Source organism: Trachemys scripta, chromosome 2 (genome assembly GCF_013100865.1).
Source record: "Trachemys scripta elegans isolate TJP31775 chromosome 2, CAS_Tse_1.0, whole genome shotgun sequence".
Lineage (NCBI taxonomy): Eukaryota > Metazoa > Chordata > Testudines > Emydidae > Trachemys > Trachemys scripta.
The window spans coordinates 164,254,368-164,278,570 of record NC_048299.1 but is presented as its reverse complement, the minus strand read 5'-3'; the positions used below and the strand labels follow the sequence as shown (position 1 = coordinate 164,278,570).

The following is a 24,203-nucleotide window of genomic DNA, read 5'->3' as shown; positions in this document are numbered from 1 at the left end:
GTCTTAAGTATAAATGTAAAGCAAACTAATGGAAGATGTGCAAAAACCCACATGTGCATATATGTACTTACTGTTAATGGGCAGTTCCTAAAATACATCGCAGCATTAAACTGTTTTTACTTTCAATACTTTTTCTTTTTTCTTTTTGTTGTTTTTTTCTGTCCTCCCATCCCCTAATATTCACCTCACTATTACCCAAAAAAGTGAAGTTATTTTTTTGCACTGATTTTCATACATTTTAAAATGTTTGTAATGAACACTGAGAAATTCTGAACAAAATAAAAACTGGAAATGAAGGGCCTTGACGTTACAGTACCTGGGTAAGTGAAAGGCATCTTTTCATTAAAGACAAATATATTATATAGATAGATTCAGATGTAACCTACAGATTAAAATTAACAAAGTTAAATGCAAAATTAGTCCTGTATTAATGCAATTGTAGAGCTGTACAGCTCAGAATTAGAGTTAGGAAATATAAATATTAAGATTCCCATAGCAACATTAACTTGGGCACACTGTTCATATGAAATATCTTATTTGTACTGAGTTAGCCTGCAGGCAGCCCAATTAGGAATCAGGACCCTGTTGGACTAGGCACTGTAATTAAATAACAAACAAACAAAAAAGGTCCCTGTATCAAAGAGCTTATAATTTAATCAATTTTCTTCTCCTGTTTTTCTTAAAGAGAATATGTTAAAAAAACACTGAATAGAAAATATTACACACAAGCTGTTAATGTTGCCAGGGGTTGGGAGGAACAACTTTTATTTTTGCATTTCCTTATGTGCAGTGCCTACTATGGCACCGGTGGTAGTTTTATGCATTTCATTTTCTATATTTTTATTAAAGAGGAGGAAAAGGAGGGGCAAAAGTCTTACTCCAGACTTAATACCAGTATGCTGGCCTAGCTGCTGCTACTACTATCGTTCTAGTAAACCCATATAGCCCTGCTTTCCAGCCACAGATCTCAAAGTGCTTTAAAAAGGAGAGCAAGTATTATTCACATTTTACGGATGAGGCACATAGGTGAAATGTCTTGCCCAAGATGTCACAGTGACTCCAGTTGCAGAGTCAGGAATAAAACCCACATCTCCTGCCTCAGTCCTATCCACACAATCAGACTGCCTATCAGAAGCACCCATCACTGGCTGCAACAATGCACGTATGGACTATGCTTCCGTAGAGGTGTGAACTCCCAAAAAACAGACCTTGTCCAGCCGAGGATTTAAAGGTGTGATGTTACATCTTCCAAAACTTTGATTAGATCCAGCTACCTAACTCAGTCTAACATCATACACCTTTAAATTCTAGTCTAGACCTAGTTACATTTTTTACTCTAGAAAAAATAATTTTAGGCCAAGATCAAGCATGGAAAATTTCAGCCTAAAATGATACTGTTCAGGGACATTAACATGTGAGTGAAAACAGGAAGTTCTAGATGAAACCATTTACTACAAATAATCACCTGCAAGCAAACCTTGTAAATACAAAAGAGGCCTTTTTCCCTGAATCCACAAGTGATAGGGTGGGTTGGGTGAAGTTTAATGTATTAAAGTTTTATTTTGGGGTGTTTCTTCAAAGCAGGTATCAGAATACACAAAATGTTGGAAAGCCATTTGGGAGTTTTCCAGTTCCCGGCCAATGGGAGCTGCAGAGCCGGCTCTCTGGGCAGGGGCAGTGCACAGAGCTGCCTGGCCATGCCTCTGCCAGAAGCTGAGCGAGGGGGATATCATCGCTTCCGGGGAGCGCGGAGCCAGGAAGGGAACCTGCTGGCCCTGCCAATCCCGCCCCCCCAGCACCAGCTGGGATCCTGGCCGGGCTGCGAGCTGCTGCCTGCACACCCAGCACCAGCAGGGGTCCCGGGCCGCACCCGCCCCTTCCCCCAGCTTCCACGGTGCCCCCCTGCCCTCCCGGGCTGCCCTCTCCCAGCATCTGCGGGCCCACCCAGGCTGCTCTCCCCCCCAGATTTAGTCAGGGGTATATAGTAGAAGTCATGGACAGGTCACGGGCTGTGAATTTTTGTTTACTGCCCATGACCTGTCCATGACTTTTACTAAAAATACCCGTGACTAAAATGTAGCCTTACTTATTACTGTTTAGTTTATCATTTTATTCCAAAACCTCCTCTAATGACACCTCAGTCTGGGACAGTTCCTCAGATTTGTCACTTAAAAAGATTGGCTCAGGTTTGGGAATCTCCCTCACATCCTCAGCCGGGAAGATGGGTGCAAAAAGAATTCCTTTAATTTCTCTGCAATGGCCTTATTGTCCTTGAGTGTTCTTTTAGCATCTCGATCATCCAGTGGCCCCACTGATTGTTTAGCTGGCTTCCTGCTTCTGATGTACTTAAACATTTTTTTGCTATTACTTTTTGAGTCTTTGGCTAGCTGTTCTTCAAATTCTTTTTTGGTGTCCTAATTATATTTTTACACTTCATTTGACAGAGTTTATGCTCCTTTCTATTTTCCTCACTAGGATTTAACTTCCACTTTTTAAAGGATGCCTTTTTGCCTCTCATTGCTTTTTTTACTTTGTTGTTTAGCCACTGGTGACACTTTTTGGTTCTCTTATTGTGTTTTTTAATTTGGGGTATACATTTAAGTTGAGTCTCTATTATGGGGTCTTGAAAAAGTTTCCATGTGACTTGCAGGGATTTCACTTTTAGCACTGTACCTTTTAATTTCTGTTTAACTAACCGCCTCATTTTTGTATAGTTCCCCTTTCTGAAATTAAATGCTACAGTGTTGGGCTGCTGTGGTGTTTTCCCTGCCACAGGGATGTTAAATTTAATTATATTATGGTCACTAATACCAAGCAGTCCAGCTACAGTCACCTCTTGGACCAGATCCTGTTGATTTAGGACTAAATCAAGAATTGTCACTCCTCTTGTGGGAGGACTAGCTACTCCAAGAAGCAGACATTTAAGGTGTAAAGAAACTTTATCTCTGCATCCCATCCTGAGGTGTCGTACCCAGTCGATATGGGGATAGTTGAAATTCTTAAGTTTGGATGATGAATTTAAAAATGGAATAGTGTCAGTTATGTAACTATCTTCTTTATTTTAATAAAATTAGGCATTCAGATTCCAGTGGAAGGGAGAGGCTGATCTCCTGGGCTGGCCAGTGCATCTCTATTCAGAAATGGAAGAAATTTAACGGGCATTTCATGGGGTACAAAGGCAGAGGATGGTGAAAAGAGTGCAGTTTGGGGATTTAACTTCTCGAAATGAGTTGTAGATTTGCACTAACCAAGGGTAGACTGGATGGCTGAGGGGGTTGGGAATTGGGTACAGGGCCTTTCCTCTGTAAGCTGCTGTTTTGGATGTGTTCTTGAGATAGTAGTTACAAAAAGCTCTTGCCCTATTTTTTATTATTTGTGTTAATGTAGCACCTAGGAGCCCTTATCATGGACCCAGAACCCCATTGTTCTAAGTGCTGTACAAACACAGAACAAAAAGATGGTCCCTATGCCAGAAAACTTATAGTCTAAGTGTGCTGGTTATTTGGTGGCCTATCCCATGTAAACCGAGTTGAGATTTCTGCCTTAATATGCTCTGGGATATATAACCACATCACGCAAACCACCACTATATTTGGCAAAACAACACAGACTATGGAATTGGTCATGGAGACAGAACTCCCCTCTCTTCCCCAGTAAGCTGATCTCCACAAGCATTCTACTTGTAATACTTGTACCATTGTGCTACAGGGAGTTAAACAGAAACTGCAATGATTAGCAGTGGCAATGGAAATTAAGTAGTGAAATGTTGTGAAATCATTACAAATTGTTTCTCTAGCATGGTGCATGTGCACTGTTCTTTACAAAGAAGAGAGTAAGTTGCGTTCCTTGCCTTGTAGGTCTGATAGTCTTGGAGTGATGAGATACAGGGCAGCAGTTCAGACAAGGGGTGGAGAGACTTGTGGGGAGGAAAACAATGGGAAAGATTTCTCATAGAAATGGATTTTAAGGGGAGACAGGGCTCCTGGCAAACAGGAAGAGTGAAACTGTTCAGGCATCTAAGAGGAAGTATAGTGGAAGACCCAAAGCTGAGGAGGAAGAGGTGATGAAAGGAGGAGTAATGAGAGAACATTGGGAGGAGCTATAATGAATAAGTGGGTGTAAGAAAAGGACAAAATTAGAATAGTGAGTAGGCATCTTGCAGATGAAAAGAGAGAGCTTGAATTTGATGAGGTGGAGAGAATGAGAAATAATGGAGGGATTTATGGTGGCCTAAAGGGGGAAAGGTGAGAGGTGGAAGAGAAGAAGGTCCCAGAAATGGACGTGAGAGATGAACGAGATGTGGTGAAAGGTGCGGGTGGTGGGGTTAGCGAGGAAAGGGCAGATCCTGGTGATATCAGAGAGGAAGAAACAGGACATAGAGGGAACAGGGGTGTGGAGGGAAGAGTTGAAGATGCTGCTGTGGTGATGAGCTGGGGAAACTGTGACAGTGGAGTTGCCTGTGAGGATAGAAGAGGGAGGCAGTGGAGAAGGATTGGAAGGGAAGATGAAATGTTCAGTGTCGAGTGATTGGGTTGGATGAGAAAGTAGGAGCAGCTGGGGATGAGAGATTGGACAAAGCAGAACAGTGATTACTCTGTGCTGGGGAAAGGGGGATATGGGGCTATGCCGAAGACCTTAAAAACAAAATCAATTCCCAAAGTCCGATAGAACACTTATTTGTATGCATCTTTAAAATTTGCAGCCTTATTCAGTGGAATGTCCTCTCAGATGTGCTGGCTGTCCTGTTACAGTAGATAAGCATGTTAGCTGATTGTTAGTTAAGGACATCAGTTACTGACTAAAAATAACAGTTTATCTCTCAGTGAGAGTTGTATATCATTATCCCAATTATGCAGATGTAGAAACTGAGTCTCAGAGATGTTAAGTGACATGCCCAAACCTATAGAGCGAGTCTGTGTCAGAGTTGGGTGAGAACTCAACATCTCTTGATCCCCAACCTGGTTCTAAGACCTCTAGACCATGTTTTCCTCTTCAAACTAATGCTTATACAGTACCTTGAAGATGCAGATTGCATTATTAATATTAAATATATGCTAAATGGTTATTTTTCCTGACGTGGTAATTTTTTTTTCTTTTTTCTCCTAGATAAAGTGTGGAGTTCCAGATGTCAAGTTTTAATTATTTTATGATTTTTTTAACAAATATGGATTGAGGAATGGTTTTATATGGGGGAGGGAGATGAAAATGGAGCAGCTTGGAACAGACTTAGATTCCCAGGCCATGGGTGAGAAGGGCCCAGTCAGCATTGTTTTAATTATCAGTTGCATTCTGGCGTTTTAACAGAATTGTCTGAAAACTTTCAAGTCTCACCTCACCTGCCCAGGATTTTGTGGAGACCATCACCACAGAAAGGATTTGAAATTCAATTTTGTTTATAAGAACCAAGTGGAAACTAGAGTTTTGGGTGTCATACAAAAGGGAACAAATAGGAAGAGGACGAAAACACACAAGCCAACTGACTTCACCCTCTAACCCCCCCCTTTCAAAGAAAAGGATTTACAGCTCAACCTCGCACCAGCTGTTACCCAGCTTTAGCCGTCAAGAGAGAAATAAATAAAATTAAACAACCACCGCTAGCCAGCCTCAGATCCTGGTGAAATCAGGGAGTGTGTTTCTGCGACTGCCTCGGGTGAGGGGGAGGAGAGGGCCAAGCAGTGTGAGGAAGACAAGCACATTGTTTCAGGATAACCCTGTACACCTGAGCTGTGACTGGAGGGGACTGCTGGATACCAGGAACAGATTAAAAAGGAAAAGGAGAGGAGGCTTCCTTGGGATTTTGGTGTGGGTTTTTTCAAAGAAATCTAATGGCGGCCTGTTCCTGAGTTGGCCAACTTTCCCGGAGCACTCACCAGGGTGGAAAAGGACTTCCTCAGCTTGGCTTCCCTCCATGTGCTGCAGAGTTCTGCAACTTCCATTTGCCACTTTCCCCACCCTAACTTATAAAATCTCGTTGCCTCCACTTTTGAAGCCAGCCTTTGCCACAAGCTGCTTGGGGAGGTGCTTCTGCACCTGTAGTTTGGCTGCTCGTAGCTGTCGTGTTCCAGCAGTAGTTTAAACTGGAATTCAGGTTCCCATTTTATTTTTTAAATCTCCTTCCATACATCCCCAAACTCTCAGGGAGCAGCGTGGACTCCCTTGGCTGTGTTCTTGGGCCTCTCCCTTCAGGAATCGGTGTGGATCCTTCCTCTGGATTATTTCCTCCTGCCTTCTGCTCCATTTGGAACACACTCTAAGTGTATTTCAGGAAGTTGGGTAACTGCTTACCCCCACGACTTCTCCCTCCCGTCTTCTCCCCCACCCCACGCCCCCTTCCGAAGGTCCCCTCCCCCTTTTCGTGTCCATTCTGACTCCAGTTGGGCCTGGGCTATGCTGCAGGGCGGATCCCCCACCAGAGCTCCAACATGCCAGCAGCATCTGGAAAGAGATTCAAACCCAGCAAATATGTCCCGGTCTCAGCTGCTGCCGTCTTCCTAGTGGGAGCCACCACTCTCTTCTTTGCCTTCACGTGAGTTACAAATAGTTTGCCAGGTATGGGGAGCTGGGCCTGCTGACAGAGTGACTCAGGGCTACCTAAGACATCAAATTGGTCCCATGCTCTACTATGACTGAGTGTGGAGGTCAAAGCTGGGCAGAGGGAGAGGTGAGGTGACTTGATACCGGAGTTAATCTCTTGTCAGGAGCCTGCTGAAGAGATGGGAGGGGATGCTGCCTTTTCGAGTCTAAAGTCTGGGCTCTGCAATTGTGCTTTTTAGTGTCAGAGTGGCCCCCAACCAGCCCCACCACCTCAGCTGGATTCAGATACATTTTATTTGGCGTTTCCAATCAAGATGAAGTCAGAGGAAATGGCACACACTGAATCCTGTCCAGTTGCCAGAGCAAGGTGCCTTGTAGCTGTCGAGCCACAATTCTCAGCTTCTTGCTGTCTTTGTACATTTGGAATAACACACAAGCCTTAGCCCAATTATCATATTCCAAATCATCCCGTGTGTGAATAGTGGCCCCATGTGACCTCTGTATCTGTGATGAATCTGGAAGAGTTTTCATATATTGGGGATAACCAAAGCCACAGGCAGTTTGTTGGATCCAGGAAGGATGGTAGGAATGTGTGTATAATAATTATTTAGAGAGTTAACAGAATTGACCTGGAAGATACAAGGGAAGGTCCAAGGAATAATGCCCTTTGACTCCCACACAGCCCCTCCCCATCTGGTTCACTCACTGCAGTTAATCTGAGATTTTACCCGAGAGTGGTCTGAGGGGTTCAATATCTCTGGAATGGGACTTGATTTACCTGTGGGATTGGGGAATAACCATGCCGGGGTTCATGAGTAAGGGTGGTGATAGATAATCATGCTGGATACTGGTAGGCATGGGAGAGCGTTGAGATATAATAGTGCTGGTTGATGTGACAGGGCTAGGGGATGCCTGTGCCAGGCAGTGATGTTATGGGAAAATCATGCCCCATGTTCACCCCTCAGCTGTGAGGGGCCTTGGATTGTGGTGGGCATCAACCTATTTTTTCTGGTGGGGTAAGTTTTTCTGGGGTAGGGTTCTTTTTCATCCTCGTTTGGGGCAGAGCTGACTAAGTTCTGCAGACAGAGTAAGACCTCAAGGCCTGGGAAGGACTCCGTTTATATGAGGAGTTGCTGTTCCCATCTCATCCCCCATTCTTGGAAGAGCGCCTTGATTCCAAGCTGTGAGAGTTAGAACTGAGTAGCTCAGGTGCCCTTGACCTTTAAGACTCTGCATATTATACACTGCATGTAGGGTGTGGCTGTGGTTCTCCTAAATACTAGGGTATGCTGGAACCCCAGACCACGTGAATGAGAGAGTCTCTCTAATTCCATTCAGTAAAATAGCAGTACACATGTGACTTCTGAGGGATTAAAGCTGGCGCAGGGAGTGGGGAAGAGGGAATGATTGTGTGCTGGAGAGACTCATTGTCAAAGCAATGAGATGTGGCCTCTTTGCTGAAGCCCCTGTACTATTCAAGCCACCCTTGGGTTTTCTCTCCAGTGCCTGCTGGTAACCACATGTGAGGGGTTCTGGCAGTGTTAAGAATTATCCCAGTACTGTATTAGAAATATCCTGATTTTTTTTTTTTATGTGAAGTGAAATCTTGCCAGTGTTAGGGCTTGGTCCCATTGTAGAGGGGAGGAGGAAAGCGCATTGGGTGCTCAGATGCCCTCTTTTTTTAGGGTGGACTTTTTAGTTCAGCTCCGTCTGGTTGGCCATCTGGCCCCATCTCTGGCTTTAATCTTGCTGAGACTTGAGAATGGCTCCTTCTCTCTTTCAGTCTCTGTGGAGTGGGGGAAGTGGTTGTGAAGCTTCAGCCACTGAGCAAAGATTAATCAGGTACTCAGGATAGACAGGGCTCAAACGTACCAAATATAGACTAGTCGAGACTGATGCAGAAGAGACGTGTCCCTTTAGAACCTACCCAACTTCAGTGGAGACAACTGTCAATCAAGCTTTTCTTCCCTTCCCTGCCTGGGTGGATGCTGCCCTTCCTCTTTAGGGGTCTCTCCTCTTCCCAGTGCCTCTCAAACACTAGCTGCTCTGATGTCTGGTCTTTGCGGAGCACATCTACCAGATGGAATGAGTGATGTAGAAGCAACAGTGAGGAGCTGCAAAACCTTGTTGCGATTACTTAAACACCTGCACTGTTGAGCAGGTTTGTTCAGGATGGAAATACTTAGGCAGAGTCATTTAATTGTAGGTCAGTTGAAGTTGTTTAACCTACTTTACAGCGTCGGATTAAAACTCAAAGCACCGCCAGACAGGAGCACAGCTCAGGGAGACCAAAACAGTACATTGCCAGTCAGATTATTGAGGGCTATGTTGTACTGTTTCCTTCAGCTCAGAGACAGAGTCTTCTCTGGATCCCTTTTTTTTTTTACACAGCTGCTTGAGTGGGAGGGGGTGGAAAGGAACATAAGGCTGCAAATCTGATTTTACTCTCACTTGATAACAATCCTTGAGATTGAATCATTGTCCTTGTATTTTCCCTCCTCTGTCACTTGTGAGCCGCCTGGTTTGTGGCTACAGACAGGTCCCCTCCCCTTCTGGTTTCCCTGGATAGTGACAGCAGCAATCAGGTGACACTGGGGCAAGCCTGGTATGTTTCAGTCTGCTCTCTCCACAGCCTGTGGTCAGGTGTGGGAGCAGCCCAGTCCCAAACTGCCTCCAGTAGGATTGCTCACTAGGACTGTCTTGTTTATTGCAGGGTTGCTCACAAGGGCTGTGCTGCTGGCATTGGTCCTAAAGCGTTTGATTTGGAAAACAAAACACACATAGTTACATGGAGTTAAACAAACAGAAGAGAGATGAGGAGAAAAAAGTAGGTTCCGTGTAAAGACTTGCAGGCCCCTTGTTGGCCTGTGATAACATTGCTCAGCAATGGGGTGTGAGAATCGGACTGGTGCCTGGGTTTCTGTTTACTCTGCCTGGATGGCTATCTTTGGAGATGTCGTCATTTTGTGGCCCATGTGGATCCTTCACTGCATCTTTCCAGCATGTAATCTGTGCTGCCCATTAGTCCATCTGAGACCTGACCTAGGATTTACGCGCCTAAGTCAAGAAGTCCATTTTAATGCATGGACTTAGTTAGGAGAGGCATCAAGTTACATAATATGGTTTAAACTAATTAGTGTTGTCGGCCACTATTGGGACGAAGCTGAGAAAACAGCATTGACTTGAGTGAGAATAAAGAGGGAAGTGAGCTGTGTCCCCCATTCTCCTCTTGGAAGGAGGAAGAAGCTGAATTTGTATTGGGGGTTTTCTCCTGAACATTTCCTATCATTTAGGACTGGGAAAGCCCTTTGGGGTCCATTTCTCTCCCCCTCTCCCTTCACACCCTTCCAGGCCTGCTCCCCTGAGTTTCAGGCCTTGGCTACACTTAAGAATTCACAGTGCTGCCGTGGCAGCGCTATGAAGCGCGAGTGTAGTTGTGCCGCCAGCGCTGCGAGAGCTCTCTGGCAGCGCTGCAAGTACTCCACCTCTCCGAGGGGAATAGCGTGCAGCGCTGCGAGCGAGGGGAATAGCGTGCAGCGCTGCGAGCGAGCGTGCAGCGCTGCGAGCGAGCGTGCAGCGCTGCGAGCGAGCGTGCAGCGCTCGGGGGGTGGGGGCGTTTTCACACCCCTGAGCGCAGCAAGTCGCAGCGCTGTACAGCGCCAGTGTAGCCAAGGCCTCAGTAAATCTAGTTTTCACTGTCTTTCCCCTTTGAAGACAATTTGGCCATCTATATAATCTCACCTTTCACAGAAGTTTCTTAATGTACAGCTGCTGTTTGTCCCTTTGCTCCAATTCCTCCCAGAATTCCTAGCTGCCCTCTCTCTGGCTCCCTGATTAAGCAGCACAATTGCCCACTTCCCCAAACAAGCTGCCATCTCTTATGTTTTAGTCTGTAGCAAAAAAAGCAACTAGTGGCTGCTAACCCCTCATTCCCTGTCCTCCTTCGCTCACCCCAGTCCTTTTCCTTATGGGCATGCTGCAGACGGAAAAGCACCATCCAAATGCAAGGATGGGTTTGGATTTTCAGCTTGCTGTATAGTACTTGTAGTTTGAAAGCATCGGAAAGTCAGTACTTTTCAGGGTACCTCTCTCAGGAGGTATGAAATGGAATATAGTCTTTTGCACTGATGGCTGCAGCTCTGTTTCAGCCAAGGAGACGGTGAATGGGGTATGGATTCTCTGTCCTGCCTCTGGGGCCCCAGCCAAACCTGTGCCAGATCAGTAGTGATGGAAATTCATCTGCTCACAGCTATTTGGTTCCTATTTGAAATGAGTTGAAGAGTGTATGGGTTGCGGGGATGGCTATCGGCCCGTGTTCTTGTTGTCTCTTTCTTTACAATGAGCCTATTCCTGTGATACTTGAGTGCCTTACGTGTTCGTTAAAGTGAATATGCCCATCTCTTCACTTGGCTTATTGGAGGCATTTTGGTGGCATTATTTTGGGCAGGCTGGGTTGTTTTATAGTGGATCTTTGATTTTGTTCTGAGGTGCTGAGATTTATGGTCACTCTGATCTCTCTTGAGCTCTTTGAGTTTGCCTGATTACTGATAAGGCTCAGTCTCCGACAGTCACGTGAGTCCATATCACAAAAACCGCTGGCATTGATTTTTCCATTTGTCAGTCTCAGCTGAGAATCCAAGGACTGAATGGGCCAAGGAAACCTCACTTCCCTTTCCATAGGAGGAAATGGGAGCTTGCACCTGCCCCATGAGGATGGGTGGGCAGTAGTGAAAGTGGAATACGACACAGTGATCAGATTTGCCTGGAATTGGGGTGGGCTGTGGTATAAGGCCTCCCAGTGGGCCTATCACAGGGAGTCTGAGCAGAGCGTCCCAGCTGGATTGCACCCCTTGCAGTCATGACAAAATGCAACCACATGGAGCTGGAGGGTTATTTGCAATGAGGGTTTAGAGAGAAACTGGAAAGGCCAGTATATTCCCCCCCCCCCCCCTTGACTGTTCAGCCAGGTTAATGTGATAATGCCAGCAGCATCTACTCTTAACTATACATAGGGAAAGGTCAGAGTGCAGCACCAGAGTCAGACATAGTGGGGCTGTTTCCTGTGAAGTAATTGTCTCCCCCGGGGGAAGTGAAATAGCTACTAGAAGAGGAGGGGGTTTTGGGGGTGGGATTGAGCCTGTGCTGTAACTGCTATTTTTGGGGAGAGAAGATCTGGCTGCATTAAAGAGCATGGTCTATGGCGGGGTGGGCAAACTTTTTGGCCCTAGGGCCACATCAGATACAGAAATTGTATGGAGGGCCAAGTAGGGAAGGCCTCCCCAAACAGCGAGGTGTGGCCTGGCCCCCTATCCACCCCCCCGGAACCTCTACCCCCATCCAACCCCCCCTGCTCCCCGCCCCCTGACAGCGCCACCCTGGAGCACCAGGCCTGGTGGTGCTATAGCCGTGCCGCCCGGCCGGAGCTGCAGCCACGCCGCCCAGGCGCTGGGGGAACTGTGACTGTGAGGGAGGGAAGGGAGCAGAAGGGGAGGGGCCAGGGGCTAGACTCCGCCCTGCTCACCGAGCTGCTGGGGGAATTGGGCTGGCTCCTCTGCAAGCCTGTCCTGACCCCGCTCCCTGGCAGGAGCTCGGGGGCCAGAGGAAAGGGTCCTGCGGGCCGGATGTGGTCCGCGAGCCGTAGTTTGTCCCCCCTGGTCTATGGAGTAACTGGTTTCTCCAAGTGTGACTAGCAGAGAAACCATCTATGCCTCAGCTCCCAAGGTATGACTCAGTTTGCCTGGTAGGCTGGAACTGTTGAGTTTCTAAGCGCTCTGTTGTTATCTACAGTGGAAAGACAAGCCTCAACAGCTCCTCTGGAAATCAGTTGATTTCTCTCTAAACGTAAGAGCAAACCTCAGTTCCCTGGGATTCAGATGGTCACTGAGGCTGCTATGTGGAGAACCCCACCTCCCCTGGTTTGGTGTAGGCTAAAGGAGCATGGAAACATTCACTGTCCTTGCTGCCTCTCCTTGGGCATGTTGTGACTCAGTGTGGGAAGTCCAATCTAGCTAGGAGCATGAAAGACAGGGCAATGCATTCCTGCCTATCTTCAAATAATGAGGCTTCCTTCCAGCATCAGCCTGGGCCTCTGCTCTGCGAGGAGCAAAGGGAACCTGCCTAGGACTTTCTTATCTCTGGTGCTTGGAGGGTGGATCCTGGCACTGTTGCCCTTGAGGAAATCTCACTGTGCTGGAAAGCTGTGTGAGGGAATCCTGGCACTAGTATCTGATATGCAAATCTTTGTTTGCTTGGAGGGTGAAGGCTGGAACAATTAGCTAGTAGGATCTACACATCAAAGGCTTCACTTTCCTGGAAGAGTGGATTCCACACACCCAGAGCGCTTAGAGCAGGGATCTGCATGCAGTCCGCCAGGGTAAGCCCCCTGCTAGGCTGGGCCGGTTTGTTTACCTGCCACATCCGCAGGTGTGGCTGATCGCAGCTCCCACTGGCTGCGGTTCACTGTTCCAGGCCAATGGAGGCTGCCAGAAGCGGTGCGGGCCGAGGGATATGCTGGCTGCCGCTTCCCGCAGCTCCCATTGTCTGGAGCGGCGAACCGCGGCCAGTGGGAGCTGCGATCGGTTAAACCTGCAGACGCGGCAGTTAAACAAACCGGCCCGGCTTACCCTGACTGCCGATCCCTGACTTAGAGGCTGGTAATGTGAATCCTGATACTAGCACACTGGTGTGCAGGTTCCACAATATAAAGGCTGGGCATGTGAATGCTGCCATTAGTGCACTGCCCATGGGTGGCACAAAGGTGTGACTTGTGTTGTTAGTGTGCTGTGCTTGGGAGCTGGAAGTACAAGTCTTGCTGTGGCTGGAGTCAGGAACACTAATCCCCGGGGGTGTGGATCCTACAGATCTGGAAGAGAATTTTTTTTTCCTTGTGGAATCTGGGAATCTCTGAGCTTTGGCTCAGTTCCTAAACTCCTGCTCTGAAATCCCAGACTGGAATGGCTTTGAATCCCCAGCCTGTCGTTCTGGGTATAAAGTTCACTGTGTACTGAATGGTCTTGGTTTGGCAGCTTGCCTGCCTGGTGGGCTATGACTAGACCTGATATGGTGGGTGTAGACTTTCCCCAGGGCAGATAGGGGAGATTGGGGAGCTGGTGCCATGCAATCGCTTTTGTTTTCTGTTAACTACGTGGAGAAGAATGTGTTGTGGAGACTCTGAACGCCCAAAACACTCTTGGAATGGAATAAAAAGATTCCCCACTAAAGTACTTGTTGTGGGCACTCCAGACCTCATTCCGAGTTGGGGAGGAGGATAAACTGTTGGAGTGAATCCCTCTGCTCCCTTTGCAGTTGGAGACTTGTTCCGTCAGAACTGTTATGATTCTGATACACTGGGATCACGATTGGGGCTGAAATCTGGCTGCTTTTGTTTTCTCACCCAGCTCATTCTTGAGTGTCCGTTACTGTCTCTTAGAAACTTGACTGCTTCTTCCTGAAATGTCCAGGGGAGGGAGTCCACTTTCCTCCCTGCTTGGGTTTGAATTTGTCCTCTGTACTGGAATGCCCAATGGGAGGTTCTGCCATTCATTCCCCTCAGGAAAAGTACATCTCCCTGCTGGAAGACTGGTTACTTGCTTTGTTGGCATTGCAAGGGAGAGAGGAGATAGCGTGAAAGGTGCAACTTTCTTATTAGAAGGTGAAGTTCCTCTGGCCCAGACACACACCTGCAGCTGTGCATGGCCTCTACTAGCTTGCAAAGGTCCAGCTTTCTACATTCTTAGTTGGGGGTTTTGGGTTTTTTTGGCTCATTCACTACTTGGGCATTTCTCATGCAAAGTGAGGTAACTAGGACCTAGTGACAAAGGCTCAATGGGTCTCCCTGACTGTTCCCCTTCCCTCTCACCCTGAAAACTTCAGTAGGGCTTTACTTTCTCTTTCTTGAAGGGAAGAGAATCTTGCTCTTGGAGAGGAGGGAGCCATTCCAAAATTATAAGTGTGACCCCCCCCCCCATCAGTCTTACTAGGCTCTCCCTTTCCTCCTCCAGTTAACAACCACATCTTCCTCTTCAGTTCCCTCCCCACAAGTTGCTGCCCTCCCAAAGCACCTCTCCTCCACTTCCTTTCCTGTTCAGCAGAGGGAAGGGCTAGGGAGTTAGGCAAAATTCCAACAATAGCTAATAGTCACTCTGAGCTGTAAAATCAAGGGTTCAAGGTCAGGGATTGGGGGTGACTCAGCTCTGCAGGGCCAGCTACTACTCAGCAACTCCCTGTGATAGGAGGGAGGAGAGGAAGCTGCCGTGAATGTGGGGGCTGCCTTGTAGGGAGGGAACCAAACTTACTCCCCACCTTGTGAGCAGAGAGGGGACCAGCCCATCTCCTCCCCTGGACTCACCTGCATGGACCTGCTAGGGAGCTGAGGTCTCAACCCCTCCCTAGACTGCCAGGAGCTGAGTGGGTTCAGAGCTCTGGCCCTCCGGAGTGGAGAAAGTGGGAGTGGTTCCCACAATCGCTGACCTTGAAGCCCTGACTTCACAGCTGAGCGAGTACATTGCTGCTATTGGAGCCTTGCCCAACTCCCTATCTCTCTTGCTGCACCATGCTATGCACCACCAGGGGCTTCACAGCTCCATGTGGCTGCAGGCAGTCCAGAAACTAATCAACTGATGGCAACTCAGTGAGTGACTCCTTCAGTGCTTATAGCTTGGCTGTTTGCAGTCTCTCTTCAGCTGCCTTGTGGGTGGTCTTGAAGGAGTGAAGTTCAGCTGTTTTTGCAATGTCCTTAGGTATAGATAGCTATATGAGGTCCTGCATTCCAGCCAACTTCTGCCCCATGTGCTGTCCCTGTTGTATCTTTCCTGGCTGATTAATAGTCACCTCACCTCTGCCAGTGGCCCCAGATCAAGAGATACTTTCTTCTCTCTCTGGCAGTGAGGAACAGAGGAAGATGCTCTGCCCTTTTGGGGGCCCTATGAGTGTCTTATCTGTTTGCAAAAACACTAGCAAAGTGAAGTGTCATTCCACCAATCCCTTGAATGGCTTTTCTAACCATTCCGCACTCCCTCCTGGGCCAATGTCACGCAGTTCAGCTTGCAAGGAGCGTTTGAGTGGCGGGAAATGGGCAGTTATTACAGAGGCTAAATTTCACTGTTCACAGTTGTGGGTCCTGTAATATGGCATGTGGGTCTTCCATTATGATGACATTTGGAATTGCAGTCTAATGGCAGCATGGCTCAGAGTTCAGGTCCTGAGCTCCCCTTGCTGGCAGGGACTGGACACCAGAAGAAAGGTGGAATGAGCACCTCGAGCCGCTGAGCGATTCCCAGGCCAGCTTTTGTGAGGAGAGGATACAAACCATATACAGATACATTGCTAAACCCAAAGTACAGGCTCATTGGTGTGCTGTAGATTCACAGGTGTCTTGGCTCTCCTTGCTAGCCATGCTAGTTCAGCTCTTGCCCTGTAGGAATGCTTGGCAGATGTTACCAATGAGGAGTATTGGAGTCACCTGTAATCCTAGGAAAACTGTAGCCTTGCCTAGTGGATGGGGTGGTTAGTATGAGGGGTCTCTCCCTCCTTCTCAGTCCAGGGTATGGCTTCATTGCACAGTTAACATGGGTGCTTGGCACCTGGGTCTGGGCACGAGGTTAGCATAGCCCTAAGGGTTTCCCCACAGCAAAGCCCTATCCACATTATTGTGTCCTCACTGTTTCAGCACTTGCCTGTGTGTGTGTGTGTACATATCCCATGGCTCTGTGTGCGGAGATGCTCTAGGATTTTTTCCTAGTCAGTTGTCAATTGAAAGAGAACTTGTCTGTCCTTTGGGAGGAATTATGGGGAGACTATGGAGGATTATCAGCACTCAAGTGAGTTAGCCTGTGTCTTCATTGCAAAGTGGGCAGGTTCCAGCCCAAGTTAAAGTGGGGCCTGGGTTCTAACTCCCCCCATCCCAGGTAAGATAGACTAGGCTTAAACCACCTCCCAGTTTGGGGTTTTTCTGTGTGGATTGTAAGGGGTCTTGGGCTAGAGTCTGGGTTAACTGTGCAGAGAAGAGATACATACCCTTACTGATGTGACATTCTGAGATAGCGAGCCAGGTTCAGGTCATGGTGTTGCTTTTGCCCTCGCCTTTCCCTAAGAAAAGCCCCCTGTGTTGGGTGTGATTTCAGAGGGGCTTCCACCTGTACAAACTGCACTTTTATTTATCCTACGGTGTGATCCCTCAGCAGCAGCATGTGTACCGTGGGGACCATGAGGCTCAATTGCCAAGTGTAACCCTCCCATAGCAGGTTTCAGAGTAGCAGCCGTGTTAGTCTGTATCCGCAAAAAGAACAGGAGGACTCGTGGCACCTTAGAGACTAACAAATTCTTCGGTTTCTTCCCTCCTTGCTCAGACGGTGCATGTTTGGTTCCTGGCCTGATTCACACAGGTCTTTGTAGGCAGCCACTGTAGAGAACATAAAATGGCTGAAGTGGTCTTTAAAGCCCTTAAAGTGGAGGGACTTCCCCCTTCCTCAGTGAGTTGTGGGCTGCTGGATTTCTCTGCACCACCCCTTATCTGACACGGTCTGCCTTCTAGAGACTGCAGTGTCAGGCCTCTGCTGAGGTGGATTGTAGAGTCAGTCCCTCCCCATTTGCTTGGCCAGCCCAGTCAGCGCACCTGGTGCGGTACAATCCATAAAGGAAAACACAGTCTGTGCCCTAAGAAGCTGTTGGGCTACCCTGAACAGATGAGCCGGTTCTAGGTATTGCTTCAGGAGAGGGGGAGGAATGGCTGGGTGCCCAGGGTGCCAATGAGATGAGGATCACTTTTGAGAGTGGATTGACACTGAAAGCTGCAAGGTTTAAGGAGGAATTTGCCCAAACAAAAGGGGTGGTGGTTAGGTGCCCAGGAAACAGGTCCACGTATGAGGCGCAGCTTGGATGCACTGAGGAAGGAAGGCGGCTTGGGCAGGAGCTGAGCAGTGCAGAGCTTTGAAGGGGAAGGCAGTGAGGGGGGAGTCAGGGAGGATTTGGGGGTTGATGTGGTCTGAGCTGTGGCAGAAGGGAGGATTTTTAGCCACCCCAGGAAGGGTGTCCTTCAAAAGCCTGGTGGTGTTGCTCCCTGTCTGCCTGCTCTTTGCAAGGCTTTTCCCATGCAGCGTGCCCCCTGGCTGGCTTCTGGAGTGCAGCTTCGTGTGCCATTCAGAATCACTGTGCAGGGAATTCCCCTGCCAGGAGCGGAAAGGATTGAAAGCCACCCCCTCTACCCCACACACTGGTATAAAATTACTAAAACCTGGGTAGGCTCAGGGACGCTGTAAGGCTGCTTGGGCGCTCGCGGCAGTCACAGGCAAACCAAGCTTGATGCTGCTCGTCAGGCACAGAATGAACGTGCTAGGGGCGGGGGCGGGGTTGTGACACGCCAGGCTGCCTCAGTTTCACTTCACACAGCCTGCGTAGTACATTGTTCCCAGTCTCTGGCTTGTGCTTTCTGTGGCTAGCAGCTGTTCAGGTGGGAAGGAACCTAGGTTATTGCTCATTGCAAGAGGGGCTTGTTGGAGCAGAAATTGCTGTCCCAGAGCCAGGGTTCATATAGCACCTCTGCTATCCAAAGACTTTGCAAGTATTAGTGGATTTAGCCTTCTCCCCGACCCCGCCTCTCTGTGTGAGAGACTGATGGGGAAACCCAGAAGGGAAGTGATTTGCCCAAGATCACTTAGCAGGTCTGTGGCAGAGTGTGGGACAATACCCAGGAGCAGGGCTCAAGCCATGCCAGAATGCTCCAGTACACGGTTTCAGCACCTTTTTCAGGAGCTGGAATGGCATTCCAGTACTTCTGCTAGTCCTGGTCCAGGTGCTCCTTTCCCTCCTGGGTTACAAAGCATCCTTTGAGCCTGTTCAGTCAGTGAGAGAGTCACCACTTCCCCCACCCAGGCCAAACAGGGTGTGTGAGAAAGTGAGAGCCTGCCTGGTGGTGGAGTATTTTGGGAGGGACACTGACCTGGATGCAGGCTCCCTTCCCATGCCCTGCCAGGAGAGAGTGAGGGGAATTAATTGGGTTAATTATCAGGTGGGACATGAGCAAGCCTGTCCCAACATTGCCTCCAGCTGGGTGGGGCCACCAGCACCTCCCTTCCTACCTACTCGCTCTCTGGCCATCTCTCCTTTCTCCCCACGCCCTTGTCTCCCTGCCCTTCTTTCATCTCTCTCTCCCACTGCTTGAAGCTGCATGTCAGGACAGGTGTGTGCAGCCGCTCCTCCCTTGGCTTCCAGGACAGGCACATATTGTTTACCTCTCCTTGCCTATCAGCACATGGCTCCTCTTCCTCCCAGTCCCATCCAGGCCTCACTCCGCCTGCTGGTAGCTCCCCGCCCTGCCAGGCACTCCCAGAACAGGCACCACTAACAGAGCGGGTGTGCAGGGACGGCACAGGCAGTGGCAGTGCTTGCTTCCCCCAGCAGTGTCTAACTCTAGCCCTGGGGTGATGAGAGACTCTTCAATCTGTGGCCTGTCCAGCCATAGTCCCTCTGCTGAGACTACTAATGGGGAGGACTGAGTAAGTGCTGGTGACTTTGGGATGGAAACATCTGTCCACTGAGAAATGTACCAAGGCCCTTCCCAGTTCCCCTTGCACAAGCAGTACAAATGGCTGTGACGGTTCTGACTGCTTCAGTGGCATGATGGGAAACAAAAGTGGGATAGGAGTAACTCACTATGAACCACTGGATTGGAACTGATGCCCTAGAGCAGACAGACACTGTCCAGTTCCCCGAGCCCTCCCCTCTTCCCTGCAGCCTGCCGCCTAGCCTTTCCCTCCCCCGGCATCACTGGACTGCTTGCCTCTTGCTAGGCCTAGTCTGTAGGTGTTGGCTTTTGAACATACTCTTCCCCTGGCCCATCTCACACTTTGGTTTTGGTTAGCAGTCCCAGAGCCAGGGTTCATATAGCACACGTGGCTGCTGTTGCCCCACCCCTGCCCTCCATTGGAGATTGTCTGTGTTCCCACTGACCTGCATGTGAGAGGATGGTTAAAGTGGGCTTTTCTGTCCTAGCTGTCCCTGTAAAGGGAATGTTAAATGATCCCGTCTGGCAGCGGAGGAGGGGCTGGAAGTGGAACAATGAGCAGTGGGGCGGGCCATCCCTGCCCAATCTAGAGTGTGCCCTATAACTGCTGCCCCAGACTCTGAGGCTACCATGGATTACCCCAGTCATGCCATATGTCATCCTGTTCAGCCGGCCATGCGCTCTCCTCTCTGTCTCTGTGCTCCTGCTGCCTAAATCCCTCTGCATGTATTGCAGACTGCTCTGAGTTGGGGGTGGGGGGAGAGGGACAGATGCTGCCCTAGATTTGTGAGATTAAACTCCCAGCAGCAAAACAGATTAGGGTATTACACCGGCGCCTTCAAGGGGGAAGCCCACTATCTCCTGAGCCCAAGCTCCTCCAGGGGAGGAGGGACGGTGATTCCCCTACCAGTGTGTACCATTTCTGACACCACTCTCAGCATTCCTCCAAACCCTCCTGGGATTCTGGAAGAGCTGTTAGCCAGCCAGCCAAATACCCAGGGGTGTGTGTGTGTGTGTGTGTGTGTGTGTGAATGGGGGGGGCTCTATCTAGAATGAGGGGCACTTGAGCCCTGTCTCCCCCATGGCACACCTCGGCCTCCCACAGCATGAGAGTTTTCCAGAGCTGGAGAGTGGGTGGTGGCATATTTCTAAGGGATGTCACACACTTGCACCACAGTACGCAATCCTACTCTGTAGTGACTCCTGCTCTTCCAGTCATGCCTTCTACTTTGCCAATGCACCTCAGTCTGGCTCCTGCCCTTTCCGTCCTACCCCACCCTCATCAGCTCTGCCAGTCCATCTGCATCCCGGCCTTCAGCACTGAAATGCACCTCAAGGTTTATAGGAGCCCTTTGCTGTATGGGGTCTGGTTAATTCCAGTGGGTCTGGGCATCGTGGTGGGGATTCTGTAAATAAGGTTGGAACTCCCTTATCACTGTCTACCCTATTTTGACCTCCACCCAAACAGGCTTAGCAATAGCAGAGTATTAGCCATTGTGGATCTCAGACCCACCACCCATGACTGAGCTAGATTTTATTATGTGTATTACAGTAGCACATAAAGGCCCTGGCTACTTCCCTTTGTCCCCCAGAGGGCACTGGGGAGCAGACAATGAACTTCTTTGACCCCCCCCCCCCCCCCCCACCCCCCCACAAGGCAGAGTTTGGGGAGCCTTAACTGACTGTCCCAGCATTCAGACGTAGGGCTGTCTTTTTCACTTGGACATTCTGCTTGGGTTCTTTCTGCTCAAGCTGCTTTCCCCACTCTACCCTGGGCTCCCTGTGCATGTTGTGGGGGACATATTTTTCTCTTGCAAGCTCTCTGTGTGTGGAGCTGCTGGTCAGACTGGCTTGTCCTGTTTCTCTCCCTCGCTGGCTAGTTTGCCTTAATGAGTTGGGTTAGTCCTGCTTTTGGTTTGCCTTGGCTCTGTCTGCCTTGGGTAATTTTGCAGGCCCTATTCCCGTAGTGTCTCAGCACCTCATACCCCATGTACCCTCATACACCGTGTGAGGCAGGGCAGTGCTATTATCCCCATTGTACAGAGGGGGAACTGAGGCACAGAGAGGCCATGCAACTTGCACAAGGTTACACAGGGAGTCTGTGGCAGAGCAGGGACTTGAACCCAGCTCTCCTAAGTTTTGGGCTGGAGCTCTAACCGCTGGGCCATCCTTCCTTGAGCACAGACTTGGGGCATGGTTAGATCCCACACAGCAGGATGGAACCATCATTTAATTGCTGGGGCATGACCATCTTGTCCTCCAACATGGCTGAATTTGGAGGGGACATTTGTGATGGGATGGAAGGGGAGGACTGTTCTTCACTCTCCCCTTCCAGTGGATTTTCCAAGCTGGTCAGAGAGGCCCAGCAGAATGCTTCCCTTATGTGCCCACTGCTAATCACTTCCCTTCCTGGACTCTCTGGGTTCCCCATGCCCAGCAGCTACTGTTCAGAGTGTGGAGGGAATGTGCTGCATTTCAAAGTCAGCTACAGGAGGGTAGGGAGAGGTTATGGGAATGAGTTTCTATACCAGCAAGCTCAAGCAAGAGCTGGTGCTCAGTGGAACAAGGTTAGGATCTAGCCAGGGGACCTGTGGCCCAGAAAACAGGCCAGTAGTGTTGGGCATTGTTTCTGCTGGAGGGCCCAAGTGCCCCCTCTGTCCCAGAGGAGGGACGCAATCAGTTCTGTGCACCCTAGTGCTGCTTGGCTATTTGGCATACCCCTGTCCTACTGAGAAGGCTGCAGGCGAGTTTCCAAGTGCACTATTGTCCTGGTTGGCTCTTCTGGAGAGAACTAAGGGGAGTGGCCTGTTGCAGGAGGAGAAGGGTTAACGGCTGTGTGTTGGAAATTCTTTGGCTCCTGTGCAGTGTGGTTCCTAAGCTCCCCCGGGGAGTGTGAATCCCCTCCTCCAATGTTTGTCCACTGGGAAATATGACCCACCTGTCAGGGGTGGAATGTGGCCTTCCACTTTGGGACACCGCACAGCACAGCAGGGACGGCTTGTCCAGTGCCCAGCACGTCCATCCACTCGCTCTATCCTCTGCCCAGCTGCTGCCCTACTGAGCTCTGCAGCAAGGAGCAGCAGCTGGGGAAAGGGTATTAAAGGCTTCTCTTTCTGCCTTCATACACAGGCTTGAAGGCAGGACTCTGTCCTCGCCCCTTTCCAGTTCACAGCTCCAAACAGCATTGCCTGGAGTCCCTCCTTGGCTAGATGAGTCTGAAGGGCTTCCCTTGGGGTTGCAGAATGCAGTTATTAGACTAAATTGGGGAAGTGCTGGTGGGAAGGGCTGGGGGCATCCTATCTAGCGTCCAATTAGGTCATGGGTCGAGGTGATTTTTCATTGTCTCATCTCTTGTGTCTGTGTGCAGGTGCCCAGGGCTCAGCCTGTACATCTCTCCGATCATCCCCATCTACAATGCTGTTGTCTTCCTCTTCGTGCTGGCCAACTTCAGCATGGCCACCTTCATGGACCCGGGCATATTCCCACGAGGTAAGAGCTGTTCCCGTCTCAGTGCAGTCCAGGAAGTGTCTTGTCAGGAGCCAACTCTTTCCATGCTCTGCTGATGACGGGACAGGGGCTGATACCTCAGATCTCCAGCTTCAGGGCATAAGGCTGGCCACAGAGCTGAGGAAAGAACCTCTTTGCCCTGGTCATATGGTATTGTGCTGGGACGTGCATTGTGAGGGTTTTCCTTTTTCTGTCATGTCTGGTATTGGCCTCTGTTGGAGCCAGCATTCTGGATCAGATGGACCAATGGCCAAAACAGATATAAATCCTGTATTCCTGGATCAGGTCCCTGAGCCTCCCATGGTCAGCAGACATCTGAGAGGCCAAGGCCTAGGAGACCCTCCCGATAGATGGTTCAATATTTGGGGTCCTCTAGACGGCCCTCATGCCTGCTCAGAATGCAGACTTGGGGATTTTCCTGTTAGGGGGCGGCTGAGATGTCCAGTGCAACAGCATCGGGACAGCAAAGACTGGGGTTCTCAGAAGCTCTCTCAACTCTTGGGGGCAGATAGCAGCTGGGTTTGGCCTGTGACTTCCCAGTGCTCTGACCTATTGTTCTGCTGGGCATTTCCCCTCCCGCAGCAGAGGAAGATGAGGACAAGGAGGATGACTTCAGGGCCCCACTCTACAAGACAGTGGAGATCAAGGGCATCCAGGTGCGCATGAAATGGTGTGCGACGTGCCGCTTCTACCGGCCCCCGCGCTGCTCCCACTGCAGCGTCTGTGACAACTGTGTGGAGGTGAGGAACCGCCGGCAGGGCAGGGTGCAGGCTGGACTGCAGTGATCTGAGCTACTGTGCCCGCAGCACCCTATGTATTGCACAGCTCCGCATGCCAGTGGTGGTCCTGTGCTGTGCTTGGCTGCAGGACATGGAGGGTGGGTCTGTCTGAGTTGCACTCTATTTGCCCTATGGCTTATGGGGTGAGGACCCTAGAGGACAAGGGCATATTGTGCTCTGCTTCCCTGTGGCAGGTGGGTGGGAGAGTCTTCTGCTCTGATCACCATGAGGGTGAGAAGTTCTGACAGTGAGGGTCCTACACTCTGATACCAGGTAGATGGTCCTGCTCTGTGCTCTCCCTGGAGGGTGAGGAACCATGGGAAGGGGTGGGGTGGCAGGGCGGTCCTGTGCTCCGCTCTCCCTGTGGGGGGAGGAGCTGTGGGGTGGGGTGGCAGGGCGGTCCTGTGCTCTGCTCTCCGTGCAGGGTGGGGTGGCAGGGGGCCTGTGTTCTGCTTGCCCCATGTTGCAGGTTGGCTAGTGCCTGTGGCCCTGTGCTGTTGAACAGAAGCCTCTGACTGTTTTCTGCTCTTCCCTTGTAACTGGCAGGAGTTTGACCATCACTGCCCCTGGGTGAACAACTGCATCGGGCGGCGCAACTACCGCTACTTCTTCCTCTTCCTGCTCTCGCTCACCGTGCACATCATGGGCGTCTTTGGCTTTGGCCTGCTCTATGTCCTCTACCAGGTGGAAGAGCTCTCTGGGGTCCGCATGGCCGTCACGTATCCTCCTCCCATCTCCACGGTGCAGCAAAATCCTGCCTAAAATAGCAGCCCAGACCAGGAGAGGGGGCGTCTCCCATGGGCGTGGGGGTGCCAGGAGATGAGCATTGCAGGCTGGGGAAGGGATGTCTCCCAGGTGCATGGGGGTGCCAGGAGAAGAGCATT

The 24,203-nt window shown here is 49.9% G+C and overlaps 1 protein-coding gene across 2 annotated transcripts in view; it reads left to right on the top strand.

Annotated features, from left to right (window-relative positions):
- ZDHHC5 (zinc finger DHHC-type palmitoyltransferase 5) overlaps window positions 1–24,203 on the top strand; it is a 36,503-nt gene that overhangs the window by 4,478 nt on the left and 7,822 nt on the right. For both annotated transcript variants that reach the window (XM_034762182.1, XM_034762183.1), the window contains 4 exons: window positions 5,107–6,526; window positions 22,401–22,522; window positions 23,123–23,280; window positions 23,866–24,038. In XM_034762182.1, the coding sequence (XP_034618073.1) occupies window positions 6,423–6,526; window positions 22,401–22,522; window positions 23,123–23,280; window positions 23,866–24,038 (557 nt within the window). In that variant the 5' untranslated portion in view covers window positions 5,107–6,422. The remainder of the gene's footprint in view (window positions 1–5,106; window positions 6,527–22,400; window positions 22,523–23,122; window positions 23,281–23,865; window positions 24,039–24,203) is intronic.